This window comes from Xiphophorus hellerii, chromosome 22, assembly GCF_003331165.1.
Source record: "Xiphophorus hellerii strain 12219 chromosome 22, Xiphophorus_hellerii-4.1, whole genome shotgun sequence".
Taxonomy (NCBI): domain Eukaryota; kingdom Metazoa; phylum Chordata; class Actinopteri; order Cyprinodontiformes; family Poeciliidae; genus Xiphophorus; species Xiphophorus hellerii.
Genome location: NC_045693.1, coordinates 19,112,204 through 19,138,069, shown reverse-complemented (window position 1 = coordinate 19,138,069; position 25,866 = coordinate 19,112,204). Strand labels below are relative to the sequence as shown.

The 25,866-nt window shown below is 40.8% G+C and overlaps 2 protein-coding genes across 4 annotated transcripts in view; one reads left to right on the top strand and one right to left on the bottom strand.

Moving 5' to 3' along the window:
* The first annotated feature begins 428 nt into the window (after window positions 1-428).
* Window positions 429-21,366, top strand: zranb1b (zinc finger, RAN-binding domain containing 1b). The gene is made up of 10 exons (XM_032553625.1): window positions 429-816; window positions 3,428-4,507; window positions 10,338-10,525; window positions 12,885-13,038; window positions 14,087-14,158; window positions 14,783-14,981; window positions 16,493-16,613; window positions 16,996-17,125; window positions 19,091-19,320; window positions 19,521-21,366. The coding sequence occupies exons 2-10, from the start codon at window positions 3,514-3,516 to the stop codon at window positions 19,737-19,739; spliced, it is 2,307 nt and encodes a 768-aa protein (XP_032409516.1). The 5' UTR covers window positions 429-816; window positions 3,428-3,513; the 3' UTR covers window positions 19,740-21,366.
* Window positions 21,367-24,157: 2,791 nt separating this feature from the next.
* Window positions 24,158-25,866, bottom strand: part of ctbp2a (C-terminal binding protein 2a) — a 69,620-nt gene continuing 67,911 nt past the window's right edge. For 2 of the 3 annotated variants that reach the window (XM_032553345.1, XM_032553346.1), the window contains one exon: window positions 24,158-25,829. In XM_032553345.1, the coding sequence (XP_032409236.1) occupies window positions 25,646-25,829 (184 nt within the window). In that variant the 3' untranslated portion in view covers window positions 24,158-25,645. The remainder of the gene's footprint in view (window positions 25,830-25,866) is intronic. The other variant, XM_032553347.1, reaches the window with a different exon arrangement.

Below are 25,866 nucleotides of genomic sequence, written 5' to 3'. Positions count from 1 at the left end.
TATTTGGCAACTGATTTTCGTATGCGATGCACAATTCAGAAATCTTATAGTACAGTTGACAATTATATTTTCAGACGGAGAACTGTTGCACAAGCTGTTATGCATTGCTGCAGACTGCTTGCTGCAGTATTTTTACGATGACATCATCCCTTTTGAGGAGATACCACGTGGCAGTTTGCCATAAATGCAACGTATTACGATGCACAAAATTAAATATTTTATTTTTAATCTCTCACTAGTCTAGAAAAAGAAAAAATATATATAAAGTCTGCACGCTGCTGTTTTTATTGCTGTCACATTCGTGTCTGTTTTGCATCCTCCGAGCCTTTTAACAGTTGGAATGGGAGACGTAGAATCTGATTGGTCATTGCCAATGGATACAGACAAAAACAACCAATCAGCGAAGTCGGCATATTCAGGTGGTAAATCCTGATCCAGCCTCTGACTGTAACACGGCTCCGAGCCCTCTCTGCTCTCCCCTGTAGTGTATTTTTCAACCCTTCTTCGGCTGCTTCCCTCCCCCTGTTCCGCCGCCATTAAAGCCCGTCAACCTGGGATTTGATCGGCAAAAAGGATTAAAATGATTTGAAGCGTTGGAACCAGCAAAACAGGGACGGGACTTTGGGGGGGGGATATTGTTCATTGGACCTTACACGTACTGCCAGTTGAACGGCAACCTCCCACAGAAAGAAGTAAATATGCGGTTAGTGTCGTGCAAGTGAGAAAATCCCGACTTCGGACCGGAGGAGAGGGGTTCTCTCCGTCCGGGAGGGGAAGCAGCAGGACACCGAGGAGTATGAACACAGCAGAGCAGAGGTGAGGGTTAACATTGCCGTCTTCTTGTACAACTGACTCGGGCCTGTCAGGCGGTTACGGCCAAAACATAATCTGGTAATGTTAGCGGGCTAGCTCGGATGTAATTTCTGTCTGACAACCGAACCAGTGGTTGGTTATTGTGATGTAAAATAGCCACCAGCTGCTAGCTCGGGATATAACGTGGCTGTAGACTGTAGTGTAGCTAAACTATCGCTTCCAGGGGAAGGTTTTAGCCGAACGGGCAGTTAAATTACTTTGTTTATTTAGCAGAAAAGTATTTACAACAGGTCACTGAGGTCACTGGCTGGAAAATACGCCAGTTTTCGGTGAGTCTTGTGTCTGGGAGCTAGCAGAAATTTGCAGAATTTCTCACGGTGTGTTGGTAAACTTAGAGGCGTGGTGTAAACACAGTAATGCTACTCCCCTTTGAGCTGCGAGGCAACTTCTTTCCAACAGCTCTCCTGTCTGAGGGACTGTGCAGGACGTTGCAGGGAAACGCGTGTGAGGTGTGGATCCAGTTTCATATGATGGTGATAACTGACCCTGGGAGAAAATCAGATGGGGGGTTATGGATGGATGGGTGGATTACTAAAACAAAACTGACTTTTCCTAGGATCCCTCACTAAAAAAAAGTCTGGGGGACCACTGAGTTTTTCCTGAAAGCCACAGAAGAATACAACACCTGCAACAAAGTGGCAAAACAATAAAACACTGAGGCCTTCCAGAAAGTAGACCGTAAAAGTACAATAAATGACCACAATGAAACAACATAGCTTTACGGAAATTAAGCTTTGTAGGGACACAGAAGATATGCAAAAAAAAAACAAGTTGCCCAGTCAGATGAGGTCAAATTGAAACTCCTTGGCCTACATGTAAAAAAAAAAAAAGAAGAAGAAGCGCTTCCTCCAGAGGATTAAAAAAAACACACTAAACACACCATCTTCATTCGCAGTGAAACATGCTGGTGGTCAGGTTGGACGGATGGAGTAAAATACAGAGCTGTCCCGGAAAAACACAAATCTGTTAGATGCTCCAGGTTATTTGATACTGAGGCAGCGGTTCACCTTCCAGCAGGACAAGTCAACAACTTTTAGTGTTCAGCCAGAGCTATAATGGATTGGTTCAGGGCGGAAACGATTAATCGGATTCATTGTGATTAATCAATTATTAAAATAATCATCAGCTAACTTAGTGATCAATTAACCGTTAGCTGGAGTACACAGACTCTAAAAAGATCTTTTGATAAAAGAATATACTCAGAGCAGTAGGTAAAACCAAAGTGTACAAAAGATTTGTATACTTAGCATTTAAGATGAAAAACAAAACGTCTAATCTGATCGAAAGGTAATCATTACGTAAAATAGTCCTTTCTTGACATTTACATTTTGTTATTCTGTTATTCTCTTGTCAAAAACATGATTTTGTCATGCATTTTTGAGAAATCCTTTAATTTCCCATGGCAACCAGTCAGTTGTGCAAAATGCCTGGGTGGACCTAGCTCCGCCTTCGAGGCACAGCTCCTCCCCAGAGCTGCAATTTCCAAACTTCTGCCTCACAGAGCAGCCCTCCCTTGCGACTTCCCCACTCAGCTCCTTCAGACTAGGCAGCAGCAATTAGCAAACACCTGGTGAAACTACGCATTTGCAGAGCTCATTATGCAAACTACTTCTCAGTGCAGCGCTGGTTAAAAACACTGTTAAAGGGTCAATATAGGAGGCAATGTTGTGATGACTTCCTGAAGGCGGAGTTTCAAAAAGAGCTGAAGTTTTTTTTAAAGAAGCGGAGGCCCAATTTCAATGTGTTAAATTAGGAAGTAAAAATTCTTTTAAGTCATATTTGATATATATATATATATATATATATATATATAGCATTTTTATAACAATTGCAGTTAACAAAATTACTTAAATGACACTATGTGTCTGGAAAATACATAATATATCCCCTTTACGTTTGAGCGGCGTTGTGTAAAAGAACAGACTGACAGGTCAGTTTTTAAATGTGAACAGCTGGTATGAAGATATCCTGTTAGGATCCTGTCATATTTTTATATTTTAATATGCATTAGATTAATCTGGTCCTTTTACTGTTTATCACATAACATCAGTTCAAGGGGTATGATTTCTTTTTAAAGGCCTGTAATATTGCTTCAGTGAGCCACAAGACAACTTCAAAGAGGCGCTTTGCCTCTTTTGCAGTCCGATTATCTAGCTCCTCTATAATAAAGGGGTGAGAGATATTTACATGCATCTGCCCGGGTGCCGCGCTCTCATAATCCATCCATAATTTCCGTGCTTCTGTCAGTGTCTTAATCAGTCACGCGCTTCCCCGCCGAGAGTCGTGTTTCATCCGTCCTTGTCTCTTATTACCCAGCTCAGTTGTAGGGCACAGTTGCCTGCCATGCGTATGCTGCTTACAGTACGCCCTAGAGGTGCCATCAGGAATCAGTGCTGCACTCTAGGCTGCAGCTTTAAGAGGAATTTTTTAAAAATGTAGAAGGCCCAACTTTTGCTATCTTTTTCTATTGTGATGTTTTTTGTTTTGTGCGTACATCTGGCATTATAATGAATAATTACTCAAATTTGATGCCCTTCTTTCGTTTCCCCCATAGCGCACTGCTTGCTGTGTGACCTCCTTGAGAGCCGAGCTGCCAGTCCCACTGAACGGCTGGAAGCCTCCTCCGGCGGCGGCGCGACGATGACAGAGCTGGTTGCCAAGTGGGCCTGTGAATACTGCACATACGAGAACTGGCCGTCAGCCATCAAGTGCACCATGTGCCGCGCTCAGAGGCCCAGCGGGGGTGCCATCATTACTGAGGAGCCCTTTAAGAGCAGCCCTGCCCTAGATGCCAGTCTGCATCAGTGGAACCCCGCAGACCTCAGCAACAGTCCGTCTCAGGGGGGCTCCAGCCTGCTGATTTGTCCGGACTCCAGCGCAAGACCCCGCGTCCGCGTCGCTGACGTTCCTGAGACGAGTAGCAAGTGGTCGTGTCACATGTGCACCTACCTGAACTGGCCTCGAGCCATCCGCTGTACCCAGTGCTTGTGTCAGAGGCAACAGGCTCAACAACAACTGCAGCTGCAACAGCAGCTACAGCAGCAGCAGCAGCATGGTCACCATGCAACTCGTCAAGGACATCACACCCAGCAGCCACGAAGCCCCACGGAGTCGCCGCAGACCTCGGGCTCTGGATGCCGCCCCGCTGCCCCTGTCACCGTCACAGACCCCTGCGAGGAATACAACGACCGCAACAGGCTCAACACCCACACGCAGCACTGGACCTGCACTGCATGCACTTACGAAAACTGGGCCAAGGCACTCAAGTGCGTCGTGTGCGACCATCCCCGGCCCAACAGCCTGCTTGCCGAACCCATCAAGCTGGCATCAGAGCCTGAGAGCCAGCAGCCGTCCTCCAAGCTCAACGAGCAGGACAGGGACAACAGAAGGGGTGTCGTCGGGCAGGGAACTGGGTGCGTCGTGGGGGGAGTGGTGGGCTGCAGCAGCAGCCAGAGGAGGTCTCCTCCATCTGAAAAACGGGAGTCTGAGGTGAACATGGACTTTCAGAGAATCGAACTGGCGTCAGGAGCGGGGATTGGGAGCAAAGAGGAGCTGGAAGTGGATTTCAAAAAACTGAAGCAAATTAAGAACAGGATGAGAAGGACGGATTGGCTCTTCCTGAACGCATGTGTTGGTAAGTTTCAAGTTTATGTGATGTTCACTTTAAAAAAAAAGGCATCAGCCTCATAAAAGGGTTATGATTCTTATCTTATATTTGCCTAATACAACTTAGCAGGATATTTTTACAAGTTGTAAGACGACCTGTTCGAACAGACTTTATAGAGTTACATCCAGATTACTCACATTTGCAACCTACTGATTCTGGAATTTTGTGCATACTTAAAATGCCTCAGCACTGAGTGAGGAAAAATTTCCCCATACAGTTTGCCATCCATAATACACACTTATGGACGCAGGGAAGAAGGGTAGATGAGCATTTAAAAAGACCAGACATGTATATTTTTTTTCTAATGAAACACATTCTTAGCCTGTTTCCTCTGTTTTCTAAATTTGTGTATAGTTTAACCTTCAGTCTCGATCCCTGTCTGTTCATAGGAATCCTGTAACACTAACAAGACAAATCTTAAACCCACAAACAGTTTCAGTAATCAAATAAAGATGTTTTTAAGGTCTTTTTTTATTTTCTGCGTTCCTACATTTCTGCAGCGTGTTTGCTTCTAGTCATAATACTTGAGATGTTGTTATTCTTGTCTTTAATATGAGTGATTTTTTTATTGTGTGTAGTCTACCAAAATTTTAGCTTTATTTCATGGTCAATGTCACTAGTTTTCTGCTTCCAGCGGCCATGTTGGGATTGACAGATTAAAGGAAAACACGCTGAGTATTTAGACTAGACAGAATTAATGAAGCACTATCCAACTTTCAGTGGTTGTCCCAAACATCATACTTTGATAAATGCCTGCCATGGCAGTGCCAACTTGTTTCTGGATGGCTGACTAGACAACTGACATGCCAGCAATAGAAATGTTATAACCAAATGAGCAACATGCACATCACATTTTAGACAGATATCCATAAAGCAGGATGTTTGCAAAGTTTTTTTTTTTTTTTTTTTTTTTTTTTACATTAATTCAATTTCAGTTTTTAAATGCAACCAGATTATCCATATTAAGTCTTAAGTAATCCTTAGTTGAGTTCTAATTTTTTATTTTTTATTTATTTTTTTTAGAAAACCTATGGCAACATTAACTTGCTATGGATCCTATAATTCTTTTTTTTTCATGATGGTGGTTTGACAAAACTATCCACAGTGGCAAACGCCTCCATAAGAAAGTTTATTTTTCAGCGGACATTTAGCGCTTCATTCCAAAATGTCCCTTCTAAAAGTGATCTATTGTTGTTTCTTTAGAGAATTGAAATGAAAAGTTCTTGATAGTTAATTATGATCAGCTCTCGTCTAATGAGAAAAGTTTGTATTTAATAAGGTTTGTCTTGAAAACGGCGGCTTAAGTAGCTGGCCCAAAACCTGTTGGCAGAAACTGTTGTTAGACATACTGTGTTGTGTTTGAAGGCATTGATAAATAGATAACTTGTAGGTGTTAAAGACCTGGAGCCAGAACTGATGGTTGAAAGTACATTTGAAAAGTGTGACATTTGATAAACGCTTACTGCATGCGCTGCTACCAGGTCTATGACGGTACACCTAAAATATTGTTTATTCCGTACATCAGTTTTTGTTTTACAAACAGAAATACATTTACTAAATTCTTAGATTTGTTTTCACTTCTTCTAAGTTTGAATCTTTTAGTTTGAATCTTTATCAGAGACACCAATGGAAGTATAGGCAATAATGTCAATAATGGGGTCAAGAATGTCGACCTAAGGTCATTACTGCCAGCCATTTTTGCAGTAGGTTGGTGTGGTCTGATTTGAATAGTTTCTGTTGCGGCACATGAAAGATTAAACCTCCTGATTGTTATTTTTGCTTGCATTTCACTAATTCCAGAGCTTTCAGTCGCCAAACGTTATGTTTAAGCCTCGGAGACTCTGAGCCTTTTAAACGTTCCTTATCTAGGAGTCACATGCAGCTTACAGTCTCCTACTTAGGAATGTGTGAGGAAACGGAGGTATGGTCAAAGGAAGCTCCTATGAATTTAGGCGAAATGTTCAAACACTCAGCACACTGTCTGCTGCTCAATAACCAGAGCTTAGAGAAATGCTACTATTGACAAAGAAAGTCTTTACTAATGTTTGCTTGTATGCACAACATGAAAACAATTAAAATGGTAATGTGTCAAGAACCTTATAAATAACGGAAATTCATCAGTGGAACAACAGGATCATCTCTGCTGTTTTAATACCCTGTTGCTTTGCCTCATGATCAGAACAACACCGGTGATCATCATTCACAGCTCTGCGGAGACATAATCCTGATTATTAGCTGATTAAGTCAATCAGATTGTCCGGAAATCATATCCACATGGAGCTTCTGGTGGCTCATGTTTTCCAGCCATCAGGAAAATAGATCCAGATCGGGGGAAAGAAAATAATAATGCTTTCACAGCATCTTCCAGCACTTTTCACTAGTGAAAGAGAAGAAGAAAACCTTTTAGAACAGCCAATAATCAAAATAAGTTCCTACATTGATCTTATATGGGCTCGGAGCTTGACAGTCCAAACCGTCCAACAAACCTTGATGGGTCACATTCTACGTCTCTGTTCATCATGCAGCTTCTTTTTACTTTTTAATATAGCAGTGTGTTGATCGTACTCCCCGTAGAAAGATCAGATGAAGGGTGCACAATATATGATGAATTCTTTGTCATCGAGACATCAGTGGGGACAATATTAATATTCCAAACAATGTTTTTCTTTTTACAATTTGAGAGACCTGTAATGCGATATAGCCAGAGAGAGTGACATTCTGTCTGCTGCAGTTCTATTCTCTATGCTTTCAGACCTATCAGTGCTGTTTTCTTCTTTTTTTATACTTCATAAACTAGCTTTTATGTGTCAAGTCTGAATGTGTTATAGGTGTCTATGAAGTGAAATCAGATTTTTGAAGTTTGGCAAAACTCTAAGACCTAGTGTGCTTTTCGAAGTTAAGCATTAAATGTCCCCATGCTGGAAAAAATGCAAGAACTAATGAAAATCTGCTTTAGGTTTCTCTATAAGGACTTTTTTTTGCAACGGAATGTTACATTAGCTTCATAATTTCTACTACAAAAAAGGTATACTTCTGATATGTCCTGTGTAAGTCAGCTTGTTTTGGCGTCCTTTTTATTGCCAACTATGATTTTATTACAAATAAACAACCTAATGCACATGAGTGCATTGACATGTTTCTTTGTACAGCACCTGAGACAACCAAGGTATTTTGCTCTTTCCAAATGTGAGCCTGGGAAGTGCATCGCCCTGTTAAAGTGGGTGGTTTAGCAGGTTGAGGAGACCTCAAAGTGCCAACTTGTAATAACCATAGTTATTAGTTTTTGTCTACGTTCCTGTTGAGTCCATCGCTACGCAAATTGATAAAACTGGATGCTCCGTGTGTAGGAGGAACACCACAATCACTTAAATTGGTCCATTTTCTCTCATCAATCTGCCTTGAAGAGTGCATCTCTTTGTGTGTGTGTTTTTTTTTTTTTTTTAGTTAGGCGTACCATTAAAAGTACAGTCGTGGCTATAGGGCTAAAGGCACACCCACACTAATGGAGTATTTTGTAGGAAGTGGTGGCGATCCCATTCTGCTGTTGTACAGTTTCTCTCCTCTCGTGTCTCTCTATCCCTCTCTGCGCCAGCCAGCTCCACATGGCACTCCCACTTTGTGTCTCTCCAGCTCCCACTCGCACACAGCTCACGCAGCTGAGCTTTGTGTGTGGTCCTTTGACGTGAGAACAAAAGCTCAGCAGTGTTTGATGCTGTCAAAATGTACGAGAGGCTGCTCCACGGGCATTTACTGTATGAGCTGGAAATGAGAAGACCCTGTTTGTATAGCTGCGAGGCGTTGTAACCAGTTTCCTCTTTCCTGTTTGATTAAGTTTTGTCATAATAATCATAATATACACAGACAAATGGTTTTGTTCTGGTTAAATGATGAAAAAAAAACATGTTTCTTGTTGAGACTTATCACACAGCAGTTCACATTTCACTGCATGGCAGCCTGTATTAGAGCCTGGTGCTACTGTTGATGAGTTCAAAGTTTCACTGAAAATATTCCCATCATATAACCTTGTGGGCAGAGCTGTGTTTGATTGTTTACATGACCATTCGTTCACTTTTTCCTTTTTTTTTTTTTTTTTTGGTGAACTTCAAACTTAAATAAACACTTTTTATGTCTTCAAGCTGAGAAAACTGAAATTTGGACTGTTGGCTTCAAATATTTGTCTTTGTGGAGATCTGGGATTGAAAATTGCTCTTGATTCTGAGTCAGGAATGTTTTACCCTCAATACTTTTCCATTTAAGAACAGGCAGTCCAACACCTTATTAATGTTAATCAGGTCAATGCCGTTTATGTACATTTTGGCAGACTCATAAACGGCAAATTTACGACGCAGGATTGCTGTACAGTACATGAATATCACAAAGAACTGCCTAGATTGCAATAAATAATGGCCAATAATATAAGTAAGGAGTAAGGAGACCAGCAGCAGTTTAACGTGTTTTGTCACTCTTCACTTTTAGTCATATTCCATAAATTAGAATATTATTGTAAAGTTAATTCTCATTAGCTGTTTTTATTCAGTGAAACACATCATATAAATTAATTACAAACATACTAATCATACCAAGCCTTTATTTCTGTTTATTGTAAAGATTTTCCACTTGAAAACACTATTTAAGATTGCACTATTACATCAGACCAATAAAGAATATTTTTAATACAAAAATGTGGGCTTAATGTAAAGTATCTTTAATACCTGTTTAAAAGTTGCTGCTTTAAAAAAAATAAAAATAGCCTCAGCAGAACGCATATTCTTATTTATTGAATATAACTGTATTTAAACATGAGTGTTGATTTTATGAGTTGATGAACAGAAACAGGGCCAGGGCTTTTTATCAAAGAGGAACGCCAGCCTTGTAAAAGCAGCTGCCATAAATCAGTATCTTTATGAACTCGCTGAGCTTTCTGATCAATAAAGCAAGAAAGAAAAGAACAGCAACAATAGCATGAATGCTTCATTGTGAAATTAGCCATAATAAAATATGTTTTGTGTAAGCCAAGAGCACAGGAATGAATAATTGGCCCATGTTGGTCCAATTGTTGATATAACATAGCAGTGAAGGTCATATTGGATTGATGTAATGACTGATGTTTACACGCTGTCCACCTTTTTCCAATTTTTTATTTTTTACATTAGACCCTTAAATAACAGAATAATTTCCACTTAGCTATCAGGCATGTGATTTCATGACAAATAACCTTTTGTAAACATCGCGTTCCATGGGACTATTTAGAGATCATTTGTTTACATTTTTGTAAGCAAAAGTATGATGCGAAGTATGTTTTCAGGATGCCCCTTTTCCAAAAACAATAGCTATTTTCCGTTTCTGCTTGAAATACACAATTTAAACCATAGGTCTGCACATGTCTGATCTAACACGTCTCAACCTTCCTGCTAAGATCTAAGAGAGCTAAACAACTAACATCACAGCTTACCCCCTTGAATTGTTGTGCTTCCTCTAGACTTTGAAACAGTCAACAACTGCCACATAGATGAAGCGCATTCTCATCTTATGTTTTTATACATTTTGCTGGAGTACATGCTGTCCTTTTTGAAGTCTCTTTTTTTTAGGATTGGTAATAAAATTGCTTTTTTTTGTTTCCAAGTAAGTGTTAAAAGCTTCATAAAACCTACATTTAAAAAAATCTAAACTTGTCTTTAAATGTTCTTTTGTGGGAACTCAATGTTACATTTTGCTTTTGTAGTAGATTTGTCTTGAGTCGCACTTTATTATCTGTTGAAAAGTCGACTCCTGTCCTCCGTTCATTTGTCTTTAAAAGGTGTCGTGGAAGGTGACCTGGCAGCGGTGGAATCTTACAAGACGTCCGGAGGGGACATAGCGAGGCAGCTGACGTCAGACGAGGTGCGGCTCTTAAACAGACCCTCTGCTTTCGACGACGGCTTCACACTGGTTCACCTGGCCATCCGCTTCCAGAGGCAGGACATGCTGGCAGTCCTGCTCACAGAGGTCAGTCAAGAAGCAAGGCGGTTTTACTTTGTAGCTGCCGTGTGCCGGTTTTTGAGGTGTGTTTACTGTAACCAAGCGGCCATTTGTTGGTCAGAGCAGAGGGCAAGGGGAAAGGTGTGATCAGCGTGTACAGGAGGGTGATTGACAATGATAAGACACTCTTCTTTGCTCTGATTGATTGTTTGTCACCGAACGTGCATTTCTGCAGATGGTAATGGGGCCACAGGGAGGAGCTTGCTTTTTTTCTTCACAGATTCTCATATTATTATTCTCATTACATTGTTAGGATAGTGACAGTTCTAACAAATATGTAAAAAAAACAAAAACATATTGTTCATAAAAGTTGCATACTATAGCTTTAAGGCTTGATATAGATCGTTCGTACATATGCTTGTAGAGGAATTTTAATATTTATGTCTTAAGACGTAATAAATAAGTCGGTGAAATACACAATTGTTTTACTTACAAATATTTAGCAATCACATAAATTTTATTACACAGAAAGGCAGCTTTTTATATGTTAATATATATTAGAAGACAAAAAAGAGCTCTGATTGAACCGCTTCTCTTGAATTATGCTTTGATTATTGCGGTACTTGTATCCAGTGGGAGCGTGTTGTTTACAACTGCAAACAATCACTCTCTATAAAAGCAATAAGGCCCACTTTTATTATTCATTATGATAATCATTCCACAATTACCACTATACTTTTATGTTGTTGGTGTTTTACAATGTATTTTTTAAGACGTAGCACAGCTTTTCAGTCTGTGCATCAACATCTTGTGTGAGCATTTCCCTGCTGGCCGTGGACATGTGCTGCGGTTGAGCTGCAGTTTGCCTGCTGTCAGTGATTCCAGATTATCTGTATACACACTTCTCCTCCCACTCAGCCAGTGGCCCAGTTTCTTTGCTCCGGGGAGGGGCAGTGAGTAACCACCGGATCACTTTCCTAAAATGCTTCAAAGCTGACGGCAGCCTATATACACACACCACAGACGGATCTGCTCTTTTTCCCGCCCTAGCAGCGGCACAGCTCTGACAGGTTTGAGCTAAATTAGCTCAAATGGCAGAGTCCGCTGAGCTGTTGTTGTGAACATTCAAAGCTTTTAGCCCCAAACTTCAAAACCAGAACAAATAAAACTATTTGGAGGTGTTTTTGGATCATTTCTTTAAGCCCTGTGATGTTATTTCACACTTTTGCCCCTAAAAAAAAAATTCCTATGTCCCATTTTGCTTCTTATTGTTTGTATTTAAATTAGGTTAGTCCTTACAATTACCTTTCATGGTCTTTTTTATCTTAAAGAAACAATGGCTGGTTATCAGTATAAAGGCATATACAGGTTTTTGCATTATCATACCAATAGTTTAAAGCCTTTTTAATAAGATGCCAGAAGAAGTGACATTTTCTCTAGCTGTCTGAAGCATGGAGTGGTGTGGTACCGTCGTTCTTCTGCTGTGCCTTGCGAGTTAGATGGTTGAAAAACATCTGTGACATTTTGCCTCATTTTAAAAGAACTTGAGAGAAACATAAAAAATTACATGTAAATACTTATGGGTGCAAAGAACACAGATAGTTATGGTGTTAAAGTGAATCAGCAAGGTAGTTACGCCATCATGGTGTAGGCATGACACCCATCATGCTTATTAAGTTAACTCTGTTTCAGAACAACTCGCATGTTGACATCCTTGGGTGGGATATTTGGATGGTCGAGTGAAAAAAACCCAAACAGAGTGACTCATATGGACTTAACAGCCCCATTAGTAGCCTTAAGAGCCCGCTTATTGTAATTGTTCTGGGGAAAACTTGTAAACCTTATTTGTTGCCCACATTCAGAACTGAAGAAGCTTTTGGAAAAAGATGTGAAACATCTTAAAGGAACAAGAGAAGAATCAAGTTTGTGTGTTGAGTAGCAGACAGAACAAAACAATTTTTAACTTTTTTTTATTTCCTTTTTATCAGTAAACAATAATTAAAATAGAAGGATAACATTTTAGTTTTATAATAATTGTTTTAATTTAGAAGCGGTTGGACTAATTATTGCTTTTCTATTTGAAATTAAAGGAACTGCATCGTGTTTAGTCTTTTTTTTTTAAGATACTGCAATGTATCATACTGTAAGAATCTCATACTAACACACCCCTGGTGTTTACTGTTATGATCTGATTTTACATGTCAGCCTTTGTAAAGTCACATGTGCTTTCGTCCTACGAGTAGAAGCTTGTAACTTTTCTCCTCAGATCTCAGTAAATCAAATCATTCATTGGTCAAAACTCGGATAAAGAAATGTGACCACCAACTATAGTGTGAAATGTCCAGGTTTCATATATCCCTGAATAAAGCTTCCCTCTTATTGTCAGGTGTCCCAGCAGGCGGCCAAGTGTATCCCGGCCATGGTGTGTCCCGAACTGACGGAGCAGATCCGCCGCGAGGTGGCGGCCTCTCTTCATCAGCGCAAGGGCGACTTCACCTGTTACTTCCTCACTGACCTGGTCACCTTTACCCTGCCTGCAGGTCAGCAGCCCGTCGGCTAGCAAACGAGCTTGAACAAACCGGTGGAGCAGAAACATTCATGAATATCATTACTGAGGCTGATAGGGTTCTGCGAATGCTCGGGGGAAACTCTGCAGCTGCAACTGCAGCAGCGCATTGTCTGGCCTTTTCTCTCTGGCCTTCTAAGTGTGTATCAGAATGCGTGTTTTGTTTACTCGCCGGGTATGAAATGGCGTCTTGTTCCCATGCTGACGGGGGCATAATGCTCCGGTTGTCTTCATCTAACAGCCAGCACATGGAGGCTACCTCTGCCTCACTGTTTCAGCATTGTTCTTCCACAAAGACGATACCACCCCACCAGCTGTTTATTTTTGAACCCATAAGAAAACTCCATTTAGGATTACCGATGTTTGTTAAAATTGTTTTTGCATTCACTTATTGCGTGGCTGCTATTGTTCGTTCTAAGCTAAGAATTGTTGTTTTGTTTTTTTTGCCATGTGTTCAGGCGGAAAAGTGCCGACATTGGCTTCCAGCCATCAGCGAAACCTATTCCGTTATGTTCCAAACAGGCTATGCATTCATTAATATCAGCTAAAGAACAAGCTTCTGTGATGAGAGCAGCTCTGAGCTCACTGGCTGCCGTACTATAAGTTGGCTTTAGGTGAAATAAGCTGGGATTTCACCGTGATCCGATCAGACATGTGGGCACATTTGACGTCAAGATAAACGTTGGTCGTTTTTGTCTGTTTGTGATCTTTTTGTTTTATTTTTGACAGTTCTTTTGTCATCAAACAAGGCAATTCTAGTGAATTTTATTCATTTATTCATTCTAGGGAATTGCTTTCTCTGCAACCCTCTAAAGGACACAGTTAAAATATTACTGGGGATGTATTATGTTGCCAATAATGTTAAAATACAGCTTTGAACGTGGGTGGAGTACAGAAAATGTTGCATTTAAAGTTCACGATGAATTAAACTGTACAATTAAACGAATCAAAAAGTCATAAGTTAAATATTATTCGACTCAGCTAAATGTATTTTATTTTATTATTTCTCTTTTCCCTTTCAGATATTGAGGACTTGCCTCCTGCGGTTCAGGAGAAGCTCTTTGACGAGGTGCTGGACCGAGACGTCCAGAAAGGTGAATAATTTACTCCGTCAGCTCTGCGCCTTTTTGCTCAAGTGTCACCTATCTGACAACAGTCCGGTTGCTAGGCGAACACACGGACTCCTTTCACAACCCACACACAGTAACAAAGAGGCTGCCCCCATGCCGGCAGTGTTGTGTTACATGGATTTTCCCTCCCGCCAACTCTGTTTCTTAGTGGCCAGCTTGTTGCTCTGCCTCCGTCATGTCTGCCAGTTTCACTCTGCGCTAATGAGCCCAATCGAGTTTCAGGGTTTTCTCTGATCCTCGTTGGATGAATGTTAGAGTTCAGCCTGGAGACATAGTAGCACGGTGAAAAAAGAAGCTTTCTCCATTTACTTAAATGCAAATGGTTGTGGGGCTTGTTAAATCACGTCAGTATGGGAAATGTTAGGTCTCGTAGTAATTTTTTCCAGCCCCCTCCACAAAAGTGTGTTCGCTGGAGGCTTGAAAGTAAACAGTAAAAGTAAACCTTTCCCTTTAAAGAGTTAGCCAGGTTGACTTTGCTTTAAACCCGTTTACTTTTCCACGTGAACACGCATCTGTCATGTGGGTTTGGTTTTGTAGTAAAATGCTGAGAGTAGCACTCATAACCGATGCTGTCTCCTTCTTGGTCAGAACTCGAAGAAGAGTCTCCCATCATCAACTGGTCTCTGGAGCTCGGAACGAGACTGGACAGCCGGCTCTATGCACTCTGGAACCGCACAGCGGGGGACTGCCTCCTCGACTCGGTGCTGCAGGCCACGTGGGGCATCTACGACAAGGACTCTGTGCTCCGCAAGACTCTTCACGACAGCTTGCATGACTGCTCACATTGGTGAGACCTGCAGTCTCAGCAACAATAGTACAAACAGCAGTGATGCAGAGCTTCCTCTTAAAACTGCCTTTGACCAGCGTGACTGATTCGACTCTGTCCAGGAGGCTGAATGAAGCTCTGACCGTTAGAGTTGCATTTTAACCAGAGGACTGAAGGATTTAGACCTAGGTGTGCATAGATTGAAATTCTTTGGCTGATTACCAATCTGATTCTGAATTTGAGCGATTGAGTTGATTTTTTTTTCCACTACTGACGTTGTCATGTGTTAATATTCTAACCTTATTTAACTGAAAAACACTGAAAAATATCTGTGAAGCTATTAAAAACTTGCTCTAGCTGCACATGAGGCACTGCTCCAAAATATAAATGAAAAAGTTCAGAACATTTCTGTCCAAACTGCTGGACTAACTAAACTAAAAGAAAGTCAGTTTCTTTAATCTCTCTTTTTTTTTGCATTTCAAAAACTTGCACAACAGGTTAGATTACAGGGATGTTTTGAGCTTCTTACCAAAAATAAAGTGGACAGCAATATTTTGCTTTCACAAAATCACAAGGTTTGAGGTCATCTGAGGACAAACTAACAAAATGACTGAAACCACCAATAAAATTTCATGTGTTTTGGCTTTTTTTGTAGCGCAAAAAAAAGAAAAGCAAATACAGAAGCTTTGTGTCTATTTAAATATAAATAAGATGGATTTTGCATGGCATATCACTTAAAATTAAAGATCGGTGCACTCCTATGTTCATGTCCAACACTATTATTGTTCCAAGACACAAATTTTAACTACATACCTTTCCCAGCAAATAAAAATAGACCTGGTTGTTTAAAGTCGGAAGACAAACTAACAGAAAAAGTTCAGACAGACAGGAACACAGCCTCTCTCTATTCTTTACTGTCTACTTGATTTGTAAAAGATACAAAATGTGATTGTTGGGGAAAATTAACATTTTAGATTAACAGCATAAAGTGCTAGAAATGAGACGGTAGTTGAGTTTCCATTACCAATGTACACAAAAAGTTTTTCATATTATACATGATTTAATCTTTTTTAAACTGAGGAAGATGTTTCTATTGAGTTTTGTTCCTGCAGTTTTTTTTGTTGCCTTTTTTAAATTCCTAAATGAAGTGAAAAGAAATTATTCCTTATTTCAAAAGTTTAACCAAAAATATCTTCACCGCGCTGCAGTGTACGTGCAGTGAAGACTTTAGATATTTGCAGTATTGCCAGCCTTATAATGGAGCGCGAATGAGTAGAAGAAAATGGAAACCATGTTTTCTCTTGCACTGTCAAAGTCTGCTCAGAAATCATTCCCACAATAAAGACAGCAGCCTTTGTTTGTGGGAGAGCATCAGACGTAAATAAAGATGAGCCTCGTTTGAGTCACTACTTGGAAGGAGCTGCAGCTTTTCTAAAACTCAGAGCAAGACTAACAACAACAACCACATCCCCATGTCTTTGTGCGCTCGTTCGAATCAATGCAACAGTCTAAGCCGTTTGTGCATTTTGCAGGTTTTACAGCCGCTGGAAGGAGTGGGAGTCGTGGTATTCCCAGAGTTTCGGCTTGCACTTCTCCCTCCGAGAGGAGCAGTGGCAGGAGGACTGGGCCTTCATCCTGTCGCTCGCCAGTCAGGTATACACGTGCACGAAAGCAAACACCGGCGTCTTAGCGTGGAGGACGGGAGGTTGTTGTGTTTAAAGCGCTAATGATGCATCAATTATGCAAGAAGGTTTCTTGCTTTTTGCCACGGTAAACATTCTCCGTAATGTCCTGGGAAAGTGCCTTCTGTCTGTCATCAGCACTCTGCTGAGTGACCTCACCGACCAGGCATTTGGGTGGGATGCTTTATATCTGGGCGTGAAAGCTTAGTAATCGTTTGCTTTCTTTGTTTTTTTTTGTTTGTTTTTTTTACAATTTTCAGCATAAAAAAGACTTTCCTCTTTTATGTTTTTCCTTACTTTCCTCCTAGATTCTTTTCTTAAATTTTACAGTGTCTTTTACTTTTGTTCCACAGCCAGGATCCAGCTTGGAGCAGACCCACATTTTCGTTCTTGCACACATACTTCGTAGGCCAATCATTGTCTACGGAGTGAAGTATTATAAAAGTTTCCGTGGCGAAACACTGGGCTACACTCGTTTTCAAGGTGAGCAATGAGTTCTGTCTGAGTCGATGTTGTTTTCCTCTAAAATTGATGCTTTGTTGGGGTTTTTTTTACAATGAGCCTTTCCCGTGGGTGTGGAGGAAGTAGACTTTTATTTTGAAATGTCTGCAGCCTACATGTGCCCGCATAGCTCAGATGCTCGACAAAACTCAACCTACTCTAGTGCCATTCATTTGGGGTTTTTTTTGGTCTGTTTGCTTTAAAACTATAAAAAGTGTCGGTGTCAGAGGAGCAAAAATACAACAAGGCAAGTAAATTTCCCACATGCAAACTATCAGGATAAGAACTTAGAGCCACATGTGAACATGAAGTCTGCTTCCACAACCAACTCTAAGACAGTCTGGATTCAATTTGCTCTTGCTGATGGTGTGCTGGACTTGATGAAAATCCTCAATGGGAGCCAACTACTTGTGGTAAAGCCTCCCTGATGGACCAGTGATTTCCAGTTGCCAGGAGCCAGAGTAAAGCACAGAGCGACTCGGCTCGTTGATCAAAAACATTGTACTTATTTGGAAAGTTGCTGAGCAAAACTCAGTTTCATTTGGAGACATTTAGGAGTTACAAAAGCAGAAATATTTTTCCAACTTCCAGCAAATCTAATCAACTCTGGGATACTTGCATCTTTGTTTTCAGAACACCATAATGTTGCAAAATCTTGCCAGGCCTATTTAGTCATGATTTATGAGTTGCGTACTGCATCTTATAAATCCTCAAGTTTCCAGACAGAAAGCTTAGGACCAAGTCTAAATGGGCTGAAACAACCCAAATGATTAGAAACATCCCGTAATCCATTTGTCTTATGTACAAAAGACCATCAGAACTATGATTCTGTTTGTGTGCTTGTGGGAGTTTATCACATCAAAATATCATAGCACAATGCGCATAAACAGGCCATAGAATGACAATTTCATATGATAACGCTGTTGTTTTCTGCACTTTATACACTCGGAGAAAAAGTTGTTGTGTTGACAAATATTAATTATTCGTGTTCTGCAAAGTTAAGTACTTCCCATGGCAACCCTCATTAACCACCTGAGCTGGTTCAGTTATTCTTGGGATCATTCACGTTTGACATGCGTACTGATGTCTGTGAAGGATAACATGGAGCACTGTGTCAGTCAGTCTGACCTTGATGTGAATGTGTTGAGACTTAAATGTTTCTTAGTTGTTCATCCTTGTTGCTGTACTATGGTGGAATTTATACAGTGTGGAAATGCTATTACAGCCATTTCCAGATTAATTGGCAAAAGTAATTCAATTTTCTTAGCACATTTAGTGGCTCCTGTCCTTAATTTTCTTTATTAAAATCTGAGCTGTGAAAGCCCGTAGGGGTGTACTTATCATTTTTCCCTGTCTGTATTGACAATCAACTGAACTTATTTTTTTGATGGTGGTTAAACAGGAAAATAGGTAATGAGAGAGGGGGAAGACATGTGGCAAAGGTCAACAGGCGAAACTTGAACCTGTGACCTCCACTATGAGGTCTAAGGTCTCCATACGTGGGCTGTGCTTTACCCCTGCACCACCACAGCACCCCATATTTAGGATTTTAAAAAAATGATATTAACCTTCATTGTCGTCATTACAAAATACCAAACACAACTCGCAGCTGAATGTGACGCAAGAACACAATAAGAAGTTCATCATTTTACTTTGTGTGTGTTAGCTTCTGATGTAAAATGGAGTGTGTGTAAACAATGTTTCAGCTCAGAACCAAGAAAGAACTTTGTTCTGCTCCAGGATTAACTACACATTATAGAGGTTGTTGGTTGTTTACTTGAATATGATTTTTATAACTTCTTTATTTCTCCTTTCAATTAATTGCTTTCAAATTGTACATCAAATGTTGAAGTCTCTTAATTGTCATTGGTTTTAACAGTTCATATTTTTACAAAGGCTGATGTAAATATAATACCCTTTGTGTTTGCCCCTCGCTGTCTGTCTTAGGTGTGTACTTGCCCCTTTTGTGGGAGCAGAGTTTCTGCTGGAAGAGCCCCATTGCTCTGGGTTACACGCGAGGCCATTTCTCAGCACTGGTCGCCATGGAGAATGACGGCTTTGACAATCGCGGCGCAGGCGCCAACCTCAACACAGACGATGACGAGACGGTCACGTTCCTGCCCCTGGTCGACAGCGAGAGGAAGCTGCTTCACATCCACTTCCTGTCGGCACAAGAAGTAAAGAGTTCCACCACTAAGACTAGTTTTACCTCTTTGTGCGCTTGTTCCAGTGTGTGAAAATGCTTTGATCTAAATGATTCCATTGTGTGGATTTAAACTTGCTGTCCTATGTTTCATCGTATTACATATTTCATGTCTTTCATGCTTACTTTTGTGAAGCACAGTTGCGCATATTAAGACTCGCTGCGTCCTTTCAGATGGGAAACGAAGAGCAACAGGAGAAGCTCCTTCGAGAGTGGTTGGACTGCTGCGTGACAGAAGGCGGCATTCTGGTGGCACTGCAGAAAAGCTCCCGCCGCCGCAACCACCCGCTCGTCACTCAGATGGTGGAGAAGTGGCTGGACGGCTACAGGCAGATCCGCCCCTGCGCCTCGCTGTCTGACGGCGAGGAGGAGGAGGACGACGATGACGAGTGACTGAACTGAAGCGGAAGGAGGGAGCGGGTCTGGAGGAGGCAGGACTCCTCTCTATTTATTTTTCTTTTACCTTTCTTTTTTTTTCTGTTTGGTTTTATTTTGATTTTCCTTTTTTTATTATTCTTTTTTCGACACGGACAAACTGTGAAAGCCTCCAGCAGAGGACAGGGAACCACAACCCTCTCTCTTCCTGTTCCCCCTCCCTTATTTCAACCTTTCCCACCTCCAAAGCTACAGAAGACATGGCTGCTCTTCTGGTACACACAGCCACTCGGACGTAATTCTTACAGAAACACTTTGAATTGTTTAATCAAACCAACTCCAGACTGACAAAGATGTGGAGCGTTGAGGTTCAGGAATGCAGAAGACCCTTTGTTTCAAATGTAACAGAAAAAAAACAAACTAATCTTTATCCATAGATGTAAATGCATGTGGTTGTTAAAAAAAAATAAAAAATTAAAGGAAATATACCAGCATTTATTTAAGGTAACACTTTATAACTATTCAGCGTGGGCACTGACAAAAGCACACTTCCAACCTGATCTTTTCAATGTGTTGTACAGGAGTTTGGCTTGTTAAGCATTTTTTTGTGTGTTTGAACTGACAAGGACAAAGCCAATAAATATGATCTTCAGAAAACCAGAGATTATATCATAATAAACGACTTATTATATATCCTTATTATAAGCAATGCACCTTTATGGAAACATTTCAAATTAATTATCATTGCTTGAAATAAGATATTTTATGAAGGGAGATTTGCCCTCTAAGGTTTAGCACATTAACATAACATGTTTGGATATTTGGTTTACTTTTTACAGACTGATTGAACTGAGAAGTTGTGTGTGTGTGTGTGTGTGTTTGAATTTATTCTACATATTTATTGTTTGGAAACTTCTTTGAGCTAATAAGAGCTTTATGTATATTTTTCTCCAGTTTTATGATTTTATTTTTTTTTTTTTTGGTGAATTTTGTTAATTATTCTCTCAATCTCGATGAAGACACTTTTGCACAGAAACACTGTTGCTGTAAAGGAGAGAACCAATCTTGACAGTGGGAAGTTTACTTACATCGTTGCATGGGATTTAGTACCTCATCTGAATGCTTAAATTCTGGTGCTTTTTGTTTCCGTTTGCGTCGTTTCCTGGACAGATGAGACGCGTTCAGTGTTATAACTCTCTCTCGTTTCCGTTTGTTCCTTTCAACGATTGGTTGTCCAGCTCACACATGATGGTACATGTCAGTTCACCTTCTCTGTAAAGTCTGTTTGTCGACGCCACCCCGTCCACGCCATTTGTTGTGAGAGATTGCAACATCTACAACCAAAGCTGACATAAAAGAAGAAGAAAAAAATAAGTTGTTAATCCCTTAATTTTTTTGCTGTGAATGTTTGCATTGCTTTTTTTCCCCCCCTCTTGCCACTGCGTACTGTAACCTCCTTCGTGTTTCATTCATGTCATACATGTTTTGAACATCACCTATGTGTTGCTTTGTATTTATACAATAGTTGAAGTTGTAACTATGACGGTTTGTGGATTTTAGGCCTGACTTCACTAAGCGGAGTGTAATGCAAAGAAAAGGCAAAATATGGAGACAAAAATACAAATAAAACCTTTTTGAATGTCAAGACTGAATTTCTCTCTGTTTGAAATTCTACGGCTTGAAAAGTGGCACGCCGGTTTCACCACTCTCTTCTCTCGTGTTGGGATTTAGAGTATGTCCGGAAAGTATTCTGTGCTCTTCCCTTTTTCCAGTTTTCATATAAAACCCATTCTGTAACAAGCATTTTAATTTTAAAAAAAGGAAAGTTTTTTGTCTCATTAAATCAGACTACACTTCCTGTTTCAAAATGATTAAAAGTTGTTTTTTTTTTGTTATTTCAGGTTTACAAGTTCACATACACAAAGATTGCTTCTCAATAATTTGAGAAAGTTCAGATGATGAGCTCATGGCTTTGTAAGCTTCAGACAACTCACATGAGCAACATGGTTCTACATGGAGCAACATTCTTGGATATAATTTGAGACTACCTCTTAAACACACTGCTTCCTTGTGCAGCGTATGTCTCAGACAGCAATCTGTTGTGATGCCAAATACTTAAATCATTTATAGAACAAAAGAAAAAGACTTTGTGAAGATGGTAAGGGCATCGTTCGCCACCGAGAAACCGTCCCAACAAGATTCCACAGCCCACCGTTGGCAGCATGACAAAGTGGAAGGGGATTGAGAACGACAGCAGCTCGGCAGCAAAGTTATCTAAAACCTCAGAGCAGAGTCAGGGGATGCTGGGTTGCGTTGTGTCCAGAGGTCACCAACCTCCTGTAGAGTTAAAGCTACTTACTTCATGTAACCTTCAGATGAACTGACGGCCTGAGAATTGCGGTTTTCTGTGAATGGACTGCTATTTTCTAACAGTCTGCATGGAAGCCTGACATCATCAAGGTGTTGGAGGCAATGGTATAAAGCAGTGGTCCCCAACCACTGGGTCGCGGACCAATTGGTACCGGGCCGCGCAAGAACTAATGAACTACTTCCGGATCTTTTATTTTGAAAATCCTAAACCGGATTTTACCGGTTACGTCTTGCGCTTCAAAATTCAAATTGAGCCAACTTGCAGCAGAATGAGTAACAAAACAACATCGGAGTACAGTGAACCCTCGCTATTTCACGGTTCACCTTTCGCGGTCTCGCTGCTTCGCGGATTTGCATCGTGCATTGTGTTCTGCATTCTGATTGGCTAAACAGTCTCTCCGCTTCTTCTCTACCTGTGTGTCAACAACGTTGCGGTATAATATGTACACATATGTAAAACAGCTTGCCAAATTTAACATAATCGATGGTGGCATGTTGGTTTATAAGAATCTTTTTGCCCAGAAGAAAAAAGAGCGACAACTACCAATAACTATGTTCTTCTCTTGAAAAAACACACCTGCACCGCGGGCTTTAGAAGAAGAAAAAAAAAACCGCTACAGAGCGGAGTCAGGATGCAGCGGCTCAGTCAGAAGAGCAGTGAAATACACGTGAGTCACTATTCGTCCTACTGTACTTTGTTTTGTTTTTTTTCATAATCATTTTTTATTTTCTCCTGTTCTAATCCAATGACTCAGGTCGCGGTGGGGCGGCGCTGATCTCTGCAATTCGGGCACGGGAATCTGCTTTCAGTTCATATTAAAATTATTATTTTACAGTACAGTAGTTATTTGTAAAAAAATAAAATAAAATTGTTTCTACAGTACTTTTTATTTGTTAAACAAATGTTTGGGCCTGTAAAAAGGTTTTGTTCTTTGGTTTCAATGTATTATGGAGTATTTTATTGCATCATAATTGGAAAAAAATAAAGGTTCCTACTTCGTGGATTTTGCCTATCGCGGGTTCTTTTTGGAACGTAACCGCCGCAAAAAACGAGGGGTTAGCCCCCCCCCCCAGACCACTGGTCCGCAGCAAAATTGCGAAGGGCTAACCGGTCCGCGCGATTAAAAAGGTTGGGGACCACTGGTATAACTGGGACCACTACTTCTCAACGCTGGACCTCAGAGCCCACTGTACCGCATGTTTAACGTGTTTCCTTGCTACCACACACCTGATGTAAACTGGTGATTAAAAGGCTTCTGCCCCTCTTGATGGGGTACTGACAAGGAAATACCTTGAGGACCAGGGTTGCAAATCATTGACGTTGCTTCATGATCCTAACAACAATGAACAATTTCATGACCCCCACGTTTGTGTGAACAGTTTAGGGATGGTTGCCTTCCTGTTCCTACATCCATAAGACATGGATGACAGAGTTTGGTGTTTGAGAACTCGACTGAACTGAAAAGAGCTCTGAACTGAACCCAATAGCGTGGATCCGTCCCACAACATTGTCTGACCTCACAAATGTGCTCCCAAAAGACTGGTCAAAAATGTCCATAAAAACTCTCCTAGACCTTTTGGAAAACCTTTAAAGAAGACTTCAAACTGTCAGGAAGCAGCTGAGTGACTTGTTTTGGTAATATACTCTAATGTACCACTCTGTATTTTAAGGATGTAATTTATAACAGCAGGGCAGTCATTCACAAACCAACCTGCAATGCCAACTTCTGACCACTAGAGGGCGTAAAGAAATCTGCATCTTTAGAGGAACATAATGCTATTTTAATAAACCAGACAAAAGATACTGTGCCACAAATACATTACTCTGAGAAATTAACTGCTTTATGAATTCAGGAAATATTTTTGGGGATCACGATTTAATGTCAACGAGTTTAAATATCTTTATATTCAGTTCCAAAGTTTTCCAGACACAAGCAATGGGAAGAAAAAATATAAACTGTGACAAATAGGTGTGTTTCGATCTCACTTGAATAAAACTCGAAGCTTCATAACATTTAAAGTAACTTTTGAATTATGGTGTAAAGAAAAATAATAATGGCTAATCGTAAATCAGAACAGTAAGTTTTATTTATTGGTTCCAGCTGCACTGTATGCTATATGTTCACCTTATACAAGAAACAAATACAAATACTCACACTAAAAACCAAACAATCTGCTAGCAGCCACGTCTTGCTAAAGTCCTGGTGTTGAGGGGATGGATAGATAGATGGATAGATGGATGGATGGATAGATGGATAGACGGATGGATGGATGGATGTGGCCGCTGCTTGTTCACAGAGCCTCCGGGAACCCCATCTGGCTCTCATCACAGCAGGGAAAACAAAGGAGGAACTATGAGAGGGAGCGAGCGAGGGCGAGGTCGGCCACATCAGGCTACATTTATATGAACATTTAACAAGGCAATACAAATCTAACAGGAGTGAAAACCTTCCAACATCAAAAAAGAAAAAAAAATGTACATTTGATGTATAAAAAAAAACACCACAATGGAGAAAGAAAAGCAGTAATCCAGAGTTTCATCTTGTTCTGTTCAGATTTGATGTTTTTGTTTTTTCCTGAGTTAAGACATTTCCCGTTTCGATTCCCCCTCCTCAGCCCGACGCATTCATATCTCGCAAGTGTGTTGCTGCCATGCAAATCAGGTCCTTTGGATGCCAACATACAATATTGTGTTCATAACAAGCAAACATCCAAGGTACGTTGAAAGATTACATCTCATTTTAATGCTATTTCCCGATTGTGTTTCTTTTTTTTCTTTTTGGTTTAAAAGGGTCATTCCTACCTCACAAATCCAAATGTTATCCCACATCTGCTTTCTCCTAACTTTTCTTTACATTCTGGGGGCACAACCCTTCACAAACTGAGGCAGGTAAAATTAGAGTTTAGATCGAGGAAACTCCTGATCTTTCCCGTCTGCTAAAACATGACTGTAAACCCTCGAGTTTTTCACAGACTGAATAACAGAAAAAACAGATACCGATTTTCAACAAAAGCACAGAAAACTAATCATACAGAATGGAGTAAAACAAAAACATGTATTTGAGCAGAAGTGTGGAGAAAAAAGAAAAAACTAAAGGGAAAATTAGGCTTGACACGGTCCAGGGAGGACGGGGATCTGGTTTCTGTTCTGCCTTTAGTTCCTGGTAACACATCCCAGAAGTCAGAAGAAACCTCCATAATATGGACGGAATGGTAACAATATAAAGAAAAATGTCACTTTTTTTTTCCCCAATCGGGAGACAAAATCAAATCTGAAACGGGGAGAGATTTTGGATCTTCTGCGCAGGAGTTTGACAGTCGCTCAGTCCCATCTTAGTGTGGCAGCTCAGGCGTGCACCGTCGTCCACTGTCCTCACGTGGGTTTAGTGGTTTCATACAAAAAAAACAAGAGTGCGTAACACATTGCCCCACAGGCAGTTTGCTGGTAGGTCCAGATGGCTGAAGTCAAGCTTATGTTTGGATGGGTTGACTCGGTCGGATCCTTGGTTTTTACACTGGTTTCGTGACCCTCGTCTGCTCCGGCGGCGGTCCTACTACGGCTCAGTCATGTGCTCTCTCATGGGGTCGCCGTGTTTGGAGGGTTGATGCGGGGAGGCAGCCTGTGACGGATGGGTGCCCGGGAGGAGCGTGTGGGCGATGGGCAGGCCCCCAGGCACCAATCCCTCCATAGGTCCGATTATCCCGCCGGGTGCGACGCCCATCACTCCAGGAGGAAATCTGAAAGTGGAACACGCGGAATGAACAAAACACCACT